We start from the raw sequence: 11,845 nt of genomic DNA, 5'->3' as shown, positions 1-11,845 counted from the left end.
AATGAGGCCATGAAGAGTGGTTTTGGAAGAAATCTGCCTTCTGGCTGTGTGAAAGACAGGTTTGGAAATCAGTCTAGGTACAGTCCCCATCATCGTAGAGACCACCGGCAGTTTTAGGATAATCGACTCCAGGATGTCTGGGTGTAGGAAAGAGCATTGTCCTATTTGCTGAGACAGTGCCACTAAGCTTTTTTCAGCCTACCAGTCATTTACTCTTTTCTTGGCACTAAAGCTCTCAATAAAGCTCTCGATATCTTGTAGCCTACTTCTCCCTCTGGGAGAAACTGGCAAGCTTCTGAGAGTTCCCTGCCCACATGAGACAGCCTTGCAAGCTTCCCATGGTGTATTCATATGCTAAATCCAGTAACAAGCTGGATCTCATTCCCCTGACCCTGAAAGAGCTCCAGTGCGACATCATTGGGAGGGCTGAGTCGAGAGAGACTTCTAAGATCTCAGGGAAAGGACAAATGGAGAGGTTACTGAGTCCCCTCAAGAAATTGACGATTAACGGGATTTTGTGATCGTGAGGCTGTTCTCTTGGCACAGTGTTTCGTAGTTCTCACCACACATACGTCCCATTTAGCTAGTCTCTACAGCCAAAGACCTGTCGGTGTGTGTGTTACTCTGCACACACAATTTCTGGTTTCTAGTTGCTTTTTTTGGGGCCAGATTATTAAAACTATGGCTCTGTAGTGACACCTAGTGGGCAACAGGGAGATGTTTGATTGAGATGAATTTCGCAGCCAGCTTGAAAGGCCTTTGGCATCATGTATCTGCCCTAGTGTTACCCTTTGCTGTATTTTTCATGAACTGGGATTTGTGGTTGTGGGTAAAGGAAAAGATTTTGAATCACTGCCACATAATGATGAGATCTGAACGTGTCTGTTGCTTTCATCCCTTAAGGCAGAATTGTTCAGGTCGGAGTGGATTTCTTCTGTGTTTCTGTCTCTCTCCTTCCTTTCTTCCTTCCTTCCTTCCTTCCTTCCTTCCTTCCTTCCTTCCTTCCTTCCTTCCTTCCTTCCTTCCTTCCTTCCTTCCTCTTTTCTTTCTCTTTCTTTCTTTTCTTCCTTTCTTCCTTTCCTTTCTTTCTTTCTTTCTTTCTTTCTTTCTTTCTTTCTTTCTTTCTTTCTTTCTTTCTTTCTTTCTTTCTTTCTTTCTTTCTTTCTTTCTTTCTTTCTTTCCTTCCTTTCTCTCCTTTCTTTCTTCCTTTCTTTCTTTCTTTCTTTCTTTCTTTCTTTCTTTCTTTCTTTCTTTCTTTCTTTCTTTCTTTCTTTCTTTCTTTCTTTCCCTTCCTTCCTTCCTTCCTTCCTTCCTTCCTTTCTTTCTTTCTTTCTTTCTTTCTTTCTTTCTTTCTTTCTTTCTTTCTTTCTTTCTTTCTTTCTTTCTTTCTTTCTTTCTTTCTTTCTTTCTTCCCACCCATCTTCCTCCCTCCCTGGTTTCTTTTCCTTCCTTTCCAAGTCTCTACCCCTTCCCTCTTTCTTTTTCTCTTTTTTTCTTTCTAACTCTCTAGCATCTTTCCTGCCATTTTATTTTTTTAAATTTTATTATTTTTATTTATTTATTTTTGCTTTTTTTGGGTCACACCCGGCGATGCACAGGGGTTACTCCTGGCTCTGCACTCAGGAATTACCCCTGGCCGTGCTCAGGGGTAATATGGGATGCTGGGATTTGAACCCGGGTCGGCCGCGTGCAAGGCAAACGCCCTACCCGCTGTGCTATCTCTCCAGCCCCTTTCCTGCCATTTTAAAGACAGAAAAAACAAGCCAAGAGAAAAGCTCCTGCTGTGAAGTCACACAAGTGGGAACTTACATAGGAGCCTCCATCACCTGGTTCTTAAGCTTTCTGTTCTAACCTGTATAACTCTCACTTTTTTGGTTTTGTTTTGTTTTTAGGAGTTGTATGTTGGGGCACATCCTGTGGCACATTAGGGGTTTATATGGCTTGGTGCTCAGGTGTGAACTTCGGTGGCATTCTGGGGACTTGTGCTGGGAATGGCAGTCAGCGTGGCCACAACGCAAGCAAAGCCTTGTTTACCTTTTGTATTATTTTTGCAGCCCCAGAGTTTAAGCCTAAGTTCTCTTTTTCAGTTACACACCTTAGTTTATAAAGGAAAGACAATTCAATGATGTTTTTGTAGAACTAGTTCTGATAAAGACATTTTCAGTAATACAAGGCTTAAACCTCAACATAGAGCTGTTGGCAGTCAAATGTTTGCCCCTGTAGTGAACATCCATGACTGAGTTTACAAACAGGTTAGGATTGTCAGGCATGTCACAGGGGGCTTGCTCCTGTGGAGGGACAGTGGGGCAGGGGAGCGTAAAAGGGACCTTGATGTCTCCTGGATTCTGTGACTTTCCCACCACAGGTAGCCTTGGTGCAGCATTTTCTAGTGTCCCTCATCGGAGAGGACAGGAGAAGTGGCATGAACAATCGCTTGGGTTTGTGGCACATTGTTTAATCCAGATTGGATACATCAGATACAGCAGTGGCACACGACTCAATACCGTAAATGATATACATGTTTAACATATGCAGTACAGTCAAAAGAAGATGACTGGAAACTCAAGAGTTGTCTGTTTTCCACAGAAAGTTTTCACATGTGTTTCTTCCTGCAGTTTTGTACAGTTTTTCTTTGCCGTTGTGATGTTGGTAAGCAAAGCCCATTTATTATAAGAAAATAGAAAAGAACACACTTGATGCTTTTTCACAATAACATTAATGGGGGGTGACCTCTAAGGAAAACATTACATTGGAATGTCTGGGTATCAAAAATAGACCATCCCTCCCACCTCCCAGGTTTGTAAAATAGTCCATTGGTCCAAGGAGCCCCCTAGGACGCTAGTCTCAGTGCCTACACTGGTTCGAGTGACATCCAGTGTAGTTGAGTAACCTGCCAGAATAAGTGTCTTTACCACAACTTGGGGGAAAAAAGCAACATTCTGAATAGAAAAGAAGACTCAAAGGAACCCTTTTAAAGCTGTTTCTTTTCATCACTGCCACATTCTCTCTGTTCTAATGATGAGCTCATGATTGCCTTTGGGCTCCAAGGGTCACGGGTCCTCAATTATGTTTTTCCATAAGTCTTTGTAAAGCTTTTCAACTGATGAGATTTCATAAGCAAATTCAGAAAGGGAAAAGAATCCTTGCAGATTTCTCTTTGTCATGGTTACCACGCTAGTTTAGAAGAAAAACTACGGCTGCCTTAGATGAACTGCATGGAGTCTTTCTCTGTGTTGTTACCTGGTTAATTGAAGGTGCTTGGGCCACTAATAACCTCAAGATCTAGGTTTGACTCAGTTTCAACCACTACCTATGCAAAGGTTTTTTTAAAGGCAAGGAAAAAAATCTAGGTACATACTGTTTCAGTGTATTCTTTCCCTGCCTATATTCTAACAAGTTGTGACATGATCCTGACTGCAGGATCATACTCTGAAAACTGGATAAAGTCCTCAGCAAAACTACGAGTGGACTCTGTGAATGTGACTCTTAATCCTGGATCAGCATTTACTGTTTAATTTCAATGTCTTTGTCTTATTAATGTTTCCTACTTGCTGACCTCAAACTCCCCCATAATTGTAGACTAGTGATTATTGTTGAGAACTGCCAGGCTTATTGTTTTTATCTGATTTTTAGGCCATACCTTGTGGTGCTCAGAGCTTACTCCTGGCTCTGCTTAGGGGACTTGAACTAGGCTCATCAGTTTGCAAGGCAAATGCCTTAATCTCTCTAGCCTGAACATCTGGTCTTTCGAACAGAGTTCTATGCAGTTAGTCCTGAGCGTGACACTAGTTGGGAAGTAGAAGTGAAGAAGTGGTTGAGTTTGCTTTTGGAAGTCCTGGGTTAGGGTTATAAATGGAGTACTTCCTTCCCTTAATGAGCACTTTTGAGATCCAGGTACATAGCAACATAAATGTGAAGGAGAATTCCAGGATGAGACATCTAAGCCCTGGATTGCAGCTTAATTCTGCCACGATTTTCCACATGAACTTGGAATCTTCCTGTGTGTTTTCCTCTCTGTGGATTGAGGATTTATTTCGTTGCTACCACCAGAGGTTGTAATGCAGGAACTGAGAAACTAAAGGACTGTAAAGGTATGCTTTAAAATGTCATTGCCTTAACCCTGTGTAGTATTTGACTGAAAAAACAAAACAAAACATTAACCAACAACCAAACAGTTCACTTGTTTACCTGTTTTTAACAAAACTGGTTATCAGTTCTACGGAGGGAATGGTACTTTTCCCAAGTTTGGTTTTTATTAGCAAAATCAGGTGGTTTCTAAAGGCTGTGTCCAGAAAGTACCCACGTTTCCATCAGCCCTTGTCTCTGGCTATAGCCTGGGTTCTTTGCAACTCTTCTGAGCCCTCGTCATGTGGAGGGGCCGTGGGTGCGTGGGAAACGCAGTAAACTAATAACCACGGCACTCGGGTTTTGAGCCCAGCCCTGCAAGAACCGTATGGCCTTGAGCAAGTCATTTCCTCTGGGTGTTGGCTTTTCCTATGGTGCAACGTGAATTATATTTTCTTCTGTTAGATATTCTAGAACTCTTCTATTTCTGGTATATGGTTGTTCTGTTTGTTTTGTTATTTTAACAGCTCCTGGTGTTGAGTGGGACTGAATGGGATAGGTGGTTTCAGGAATCTCCTATTGTGCTGAAATGGTTCACGAAAACTCAAGTCATTGCACCAGGAAACCTTAGTCCCAGAAAACCTTTGATAATTCTATTCTTCAGTCATTGGCCAATAAGTTAGAGTCATTGAACAGATTCAGCCCACACTGTTTACATATAGTGCCCTTAGCTGTGTAGTCTGACTAGTCTCGTACAGATGAGCATTTTCCTGGTCGACATCCTCTCTGGACTCATCTCCCTGGCCAAGGCTTTGGGAATGAAGGGGGTGGTGGGGGAGAGAGTGTAACAGTCTCAGGGGCTGGCAGAGTACAGGATTTAAAGCGAAATTGAATATAAAACATTCAGCTCACTGGAGTTAATGAAAAACATAGGAAGTTTTTGGAAATGTGGCCTTCATTTTGATGGGAAAACCCAGTGTGCTTGGCTGTCACCCCCCGCCCGGATGAGCAGTTCTTATGCTGTGTAATGCCCAGGTTTGGACACAGCTTTCTATGGCTACACTCCCTCTCACCCTTGCAGCCCTTTCCCACGCAGTTGCTAGAGAGATTAGGTACTTAGGCATCCTCCCTTTGCGCCATATCCATTCTCCCGTCCCCAGGGAAAGTCCTCTGTTTCCCATTGAAAGGAGCCCAGCCCCAGCCTGTGACTTGCCTGGTGAGTTACACATATGAAGTGCAGGGATGTAGGCACAAACTCATGTTTCTCTTGCTTGTGTGTGCACACCTGCACATACACATGCTTTTCTGTGGTGGTGAAGCTTCCTGCCTGCCCAGAGTGCAAGCGCAGAGGAACAGAGACTCCCACTGCATTCCTGTGTGAGCGGTGAATCTTTATGGCCAGACCCAGAGAGCAAGGACTCAGTGGTCAGTGGGACAGAGGTAAGAGGTAAGGACCTAAGGTTTCCTTCCCCCCTCCCCCTTCTGCCCATCTGCTGGGTAGGTGCCGCCTCCCAACCATTTCCCCTTCTAACAGGGTCTCTGGAGTGGGGTCACTGGGAAGCCCGTTGAAAGTATTGTTAGAGTCTTGGCTAGTAACACATTTAGATGGCCAAGGTGGGAAGAAAAATCCTTGTGTACAACTCAACAGCTAATCCCTAGGTGCAGAATGGAGAAAGAGCTCATGTCCCTTGGAGCCCAGGGAGGAGGTGGCAGTAGGGTGACGGGGGGCTGGGGCATGCGCGGAGAAGGCTGTCGCTAACCTTGATGCCCACCAGCTCTGTGGCAAGCAGTGAAAACAGAATTCTGGAAATGCCATCCCCAGCCCCAGCAGGGGTACAAGACACTTGATCAGAAGCGGTTTCCAGGTTTCTCAGAAGTACGCACAGCCCTCCCCACCATTGATTGGTGTTACCTGCTTCCACTTCAGTTATCTTCAAGTTATCTTCAAGATAACTTCCATTTCAGTTATCTTCAGAGGTGTCAGAGGTCAGAGCATCTTTCAGAGCAGATGTGGCGTCACTGAGTTCTAGCCCTGGGACCATAGGGGTGACCTCCCTCAATGCACAGTCAGAGTCCAGGTCCCACCCCACTGCCTTCTGCAGGAAGCCCTGGGGCTGTCTGCATGGGTTTGCCCAGAGCCAGGGCCTGGGGGCTCTCCATTGCACATTGCTCTTTCCTTGGTCATGACCCCAGTGTGGGGAATCTGGTCTTCCCTTACACTCCCGAACTGCAAACTGCCCGCCCTTGGCTCCGAGTGCAAGGAAGCGCCTCACTCTGCGAGAGCACGCAGAGCCTGGCTTCCTGCTGCCTGACCTCTCCCCGTTTCCTTTCGCTTCATCCCTTCTGCTTCCACAGCTGGAGTCACATGGAGCTCTGGCAGGCGCTGGGCTGTGGGACTGGCTTTCCTTATGGACACCGAGAGCACTGGGGCTCACAGACAGATGGCTGGACACGCACACAGCTAGGGGCTGCTGCAGAGACAGGAGACAGGGACACACACACAGGCAGGGGGCTGCGCAGTCACTTGGCAGCGTGGCGCAGGTCAGCTGGGCCGTGGAGGCCCAGGGCCCACTTGACCTCACCCTCCTGGGGAATGGAGAGAGAACTCAGCAGCAACTGACTTCTTATCCTAAAAGCTTTTGCTATAAAAGGAGAAAAAGGGGAAAAACCCTCACAAAATGCTTTGTTTTGGTTCAAAGTTATCGGGTCCATGGAGAAAAACATTTCACAAAAATCCATTGGTGCTTTTTGTTTACCACCTTTTCCCATGAATAAATATTATCCATTAAGAGCCTTGAGAAAGGTGCTTAAATACACAGTGTTATATTTTCTTTCTGTTCTGCGTGTGACATCTTGGCCTTTGTGCTGCTTCTGGTTTTGCCTTTTTGTCACTGGGTCTCCAGAAACAATTGCAGTGCGTTCTGAGGCTTCCCCTGCAGGCCTACGCTGGCCAGGCGTACACCCCTCCGCTCCAGCTCACCCCCACCCCTTCCTCTGGCCCCAGTGAGCTTCTGATTCACAGGGCTACGTTCACGCTATCAGCGGTGAACCTCAGGTGCCCCTTCACTGCCATTTCCCTTCCAGGCACAAGTTTCAGTGCAAGGAGTGCAAGGGAAAGGCAGAAATAGTGGGGGCAGGGGAGGGAGTAGCCCCGAGGCCACCCGCCCACATGCCAGGCCCCTGGCTCCCACTGCCTGTACTGGCCCCTCTGTCCCGTGATCTTACAAGGCAGAGACCTTGACCACGTTGCTGGCTACGGAAGGAATGTTCGTGTTGGGACCTGCGCTGGCAGGGGGAGGTCGGCTTTCCCCCTCTGGGGTGAGCACGGGGGGCGTGGGGATGCTGATGATGGCTGTGGTGATCTGGGATGTCTTGCAGTTTGGTCTCAGTCCCTCGTCTGCTTTCAAATTAAGGCTGGAGCGACTGGGATCAGAAACAACAAAAGACATGAGTTTGATGGTGCCTCCGGCTGCTGGCGCCCCCAAGCTCCCTCAACCCCCAGTTTCCTGGAGCTCAGGGAATCTCTGTCCTAGCTGCATCTCCCACGGGCAGCCCTGAGGAGCCAGGCTAAGGAGGATTTCCTGATTTCCTGAACAAACAGTTGCAAACCCTGTACTCAGGGCCTGGGACCCCAGGAGCTGACTTTTCACTTACCCCACAGCAGTTCACTATTAATCTCCCCAATTCCCTGACTATCCCAGGCAGTGGAAGTGTGTGTGTGTGTGTGTGTGTGTGTGTGTGTGTGTGTGTGTGTGGTGGGGGGTGTGGTCTAAATATAAGCTAAGGAGGGAGGGAAAAGGCAATCCCAAATACCCTGGGATAGGCCAGGTGAAACACAGCTGTGAGAATTAGTCCCTGGAGAAGAGAGTTGGTCCTGTCTTTACACCAGGGAGGTAATTTGGGCATTTGTTTTGTTTTCTGGTCTCAAATTCCACATGGGGACAAAAACTGCTATGGTCACCTCCCAAAGACATGCAGGGTCCAGGGTTAATTTGCTAGGGGGAGAAAAAGGGTTGGGGAGGTGGTCAAAGGAACGAGTATTGGATGTCGGCAAATGGCCCTCAGGATTCTGTCTGTGTTGATTCTGCCACCTGACCGGCTCAAGCCCCCGAGGGTGTAGGACCCAGTCACTCACCTGGTCGTGAGGGAGGGCTGCTCGCTGCCTTGGACATGGATCGTGCTGAGCTCTTGCATGCTGCGCAGGCGCGTGGCTGGCAGGTTGGAGTTGGGCAGGTGAGTGGTCTTCTTACTGCGGCGGGAGCAGCAGGTGGTGGTGAGGCCCTGGTGGCTGGACAGGGAGGGGCTTCTCGTGGAGGGGTAGTTCTGCATGGAGCTCTCCATGCAGTTCTGCTCAAACATCTGCTCGTCGATAAACTCGTGGTTCTGTGGGGAGCAGAGGGGGAAAGGTAGGAGGAGGAAGAGAAGCAGGGGGCCACGCCCTGGTGCCTCGTGAGGTTGCCTGTCTCTGGCTTGGGGCTTAGAGAGGGGCTCCCAGCTAACTGGAAAGCATTCAGAAAGGGGGAAAAATCCCAAGGCATCAGAGGAGAGAGGGAAGCCTGGTGGCAGCCTTGGCCATCAGATGGAGGCGGGGGGACTGCTGTCAATCATGATGTGACACTGCAGAGACATGTCAAAGGAGAAAACTGAGGTACTGGCAAAGCCAGAAGCCAGGACTGGACTCTGGAGTCTGGGTGGGACGGCTGGGGTCCCCAGCTAGGGACAGGAGGACAGGGAGGCGATCTCTCCTGAGTCTTGGGGTGAGGTCCTTCCCGCTCCGGAAGAGCGACCCCAGTACTTTCTCAGGGTGCTGACCTAGTCACGCTTCTTGCAGCTCTGAATTCAAGCTCAGAGATAGGAATGCTTTGCTTTGGTTTTGGCCCACACCCAGCAGAACTGGAGGGTACTCCTGGCAGCGTGCTCAGAGTACCATGTGGTGCCAGAGATGAGCCAGATCTTCCACATGCAGAGGATGCATTGCAGTTCTTTGAGCAACTCCCTGGCCGGGATATGATTTCTCTTTTTTTTGCTGGGGGGCACACCTGGCTGTGCTTAAAATTTACTTCTGTGTGCTCAGGGCTCACTCCCTGCAGTGCTCGAGGGATCATATATAGTTCTGGGCATTAAACTGGGACAGGCTGCATATAAGGCAAATGCCTTAACCTTTGCACTGTCTCTCTGACCCCACAATCTCATTTAATTATTGTTTCCGACCTGATTGTGGGACCTGACTGTAGGAGATGAGTCCCTCGCCCCTTGGAGAACAGGATTCCCCAAGTCACTGATTTGCTAACTACTTCCTGACTGTGCCACTAGGATGGGCGGAGCTTACTTCAGGGTAACACAAATGCTTCAGAGCTGTCTGGCTAACAGTGACTTAAAACCTATGGCATTAGGGGTCTGGCCAAGGCTGCCAGAGTGGGGAGGAGAATGCAGAGAAGGAGCAGGAGGACGGAGCTCAGAAACCAGCCCTGACAGACACCCTCGGAGTCCCCACGGAGCAGGAGAGGGGCCACACAGGTGGCATGTGGGCACACACGGGGCGCCAACAGGGGTGCCAAGTCCCACCACCCTCTCCAGGCCCTGGGGAGGTCCACAGGAAGAATCAGAAAGGCAGTTGTGGAATTCGGCACAAAAGCCTGGCAGCCTGAGCTGGTACCGGGCGTGAGAACAGAGAAAGGAGAAGCCCCCGAGAGTCAGAGCAGCACATGCAGAGACCCAGACCACAGAGTGAGCAGAGACGGACCCACAGACTCAGAGGACCAGAGAGAGAGGACATCAATTGAATTTGTAAAAGTGATACCTTGATGGTGGAGGTTCGGACAGATAACAGGGGTTCATCCACAAGATAGGACAACCCCTACAGGACAACATGCCAACAGAAGATAAAAACACCATTGATTGTACATTCCAGCATTCACAAGCTCCGTTTGACATTCAGTCTCCATCCCAGCATTCTGCCCCTGGAGCCCGAGTTCCACCCCTCACCCCAGCATCGCCCCACTTCCCAACATTCCAGCCCTTGGCCCAGGTGGGCTCCCCGGGCCCCGTATTCCTCCTCCCCTTCAACGCTGTCTCTTCGCCCCAGCATTCCTCCCCTGAGACTCTGCATTCCACCCCTTTAGTTCCAACATTCTCTCCCTCCAAGCCTGCATTCTGCCCGTCAGCACCAGCATTCCACCCTCCATTTCACACCCCTTTCTCCAATGCCAACATTCCAACCCTGGAGACCCTAGGACTTTCATCCATTTCCTCTCCATGAACACATTCCACCCCGCACATGCAACTTGGAAAGGGCAGCGGGGCCGGGCCGGCCCTTTGGCCAGGATCGGGGCTTTGTGAGGAATACTAGACAGCAGGGACAGTGTGACACCAAGAAACGCTCTAACTCTGCTCCTTGGGGGCAGGCTCAGCGGCCGTCCGCTGGAGCCACACTGGGCTCAGTAAGAGTCCTCTAGTCCCCTGTGACCGGGAGGGAGACCAGGAGCAGGAAAGCCCCTTCCTGAACCCTGGCTGTCAGCTCCTCGGGAAGGAGGTGCTAGGAAGCCCCAGGGAAGGGGCGCCCGGTGGCTTCTCCTTGGTAATCCACCCTGATCTCTCCCACCCTCACCCTCCTACTCCCCCTGCGCGTGCCCCAGGGTGCGGGCCTGGCCCCACTGCCCTTCCGGTCAGTCTGCTGGGGGTGCAGGCATCATTCCACATGCCAGCGCGGCGCCACGCCTCAGTGTTGTGAACAACCAGCCTTTCCGAAACGGAACTCCCAGGAATTGCAGGGGGACGGAGAGGGGCTGGTAGTGAGAGAGGCCCTGGTCAGAGAAACGGGGAGATGGAAAAGCACCTCCGGCACCCAGAGCATGGGAGATGCGGGGCACAAGGGCTGCCGACCACAGCGGCAGCGCTCCCCAGGGTCCTGCAGCAGGCCTAGCGCACTCGCGCTTTGAGCGTGCAAGGCAGGTGTGGCAGACCCCTGAGCCCCAGGATGGAGCTGGGCGGTGGGCGCTCGGGGCCTGTGGAAGGCGGGACCAGGCCTCTACCCTCCTGTCCCGCAGGATCCGCCTCCCTGCCCGGGAATCTCCCCTCCTGTCCCACCACAGTCCCGCTCCATCTCGTGGTCACACGCTCTGACTCCCAGGCTGGGGCCTGGGTGCATGTGGGGCGGGGCGGTGTGCTGTTCTGCGTCCCCACGCAGGTGAGGGTCGCAGGGATTGGGGACTGGCACTCACAGTGGTCTTCTCCAGGCAGTGCAGCAGGTGGTGGTGCTGGCTCTCGATGAGGGAGGTGGTCTTGCCCACCTGCTCTTCTTCCGGGGTTCCCTGGAAAGAAGAAGGGGAGACTGAGTGCGGGCGGCGGCTGCTCCTCACGCCAGAGAAGTAGGGCTGGACTATCTGATCGGACCCCAGGACATGGTCGCTGGAGTGTGTATTGGTCGGGGGCTTTGGTCCAAGGCTGGTTTGGGGGGGGGGATAACCCTATGAGGATGGAGAACATAGGGGACACATCCTTCCCAGGGGCAAGCTGGGCGCGGGGGGCACAGCGTGTTGGCCCTGCTTCGCTCCACCTCCCCAGTCCTGGCCCCAGGGCACCCACCATCAGCTCCAGTGCCTCGTTGAGGAGTCCATTGCGCTTGCTGTGCAGGTAAGCGTTGGAACTGCCTGTCTTGGCCACCCGGATCCTGGCCAGGCGGGCCTTCTGTGATGAGCAGAGAGAAAACGAGAATGAGGCAAAACGAAGCAAAAAGTAGGAGGGGGTGGGAAATAGCACAGCTCTAAGCTCTGTCACTATT

General features: G+C 50.7%; 1 protein-coding gene across 4 annotated transcripts in view; it reads right to left on the bottom strand.

Moving 5' to 3' along the window:
• Positions 1-2,434: 2,434 nt before the first annotated feature.
• Positions 2,435-11,845, bottom strand: part of KCND3 (potassium voltage-gated channel subfamily D member 3) — a 219,241-nt gene continuing 209,830 nt past the window's right edge. For 3 of the 4 annotated variants that reach the window (XM_055139815.1, XM_055139812.1, XM_055139813.1), the window contains exons 4-8: positions 11,650-11,751; positions 11,286-11,375; positions 9,866-9,922; positions 8,201-8,448; positions 2,435-7,488 (exon numbers count right to left, since the gene is read on the bottom strand). In XM_055139815.1, coding sequence (XP_054995790.1) covers positions 7,287-7,488; positions 8,201-8,448; positions 9,866-9,922; positions 11,286-11,375; positions 11,650-11,751 — 699 coding nt within the window. In that variant the 3' untranslated portion in view covers positions 2,435-7,286. The remainder of the gene's footprint in view (positions 7,489-8,200; positions 8,449-9,865; positions 9,923-11,285; positions 11,376-11,649; positions 11,752-11,845) is intronic. The other variant, XM_055139816.1, reaches the window with a different exon arrangement.

This window comes from Sorex araneus, chromosome 5, assembly GCF_027595985.1.
Source record: "Sorex araneus isolate mSorAra2 chromosome 5, mSorAra2.pri, whole genome shotgun sequence".
NCBI classification, from domain to species: Eukaryota; Metazoa; Chordata; class Mammalia; order Eulipotyphla; family Soricidae; genus Sorex; species Sorex araneus.
Note: the sequence above shows the minus strand (reverse complement) of the source record. Positions and strands in the feature narration are given on the sequence as shown.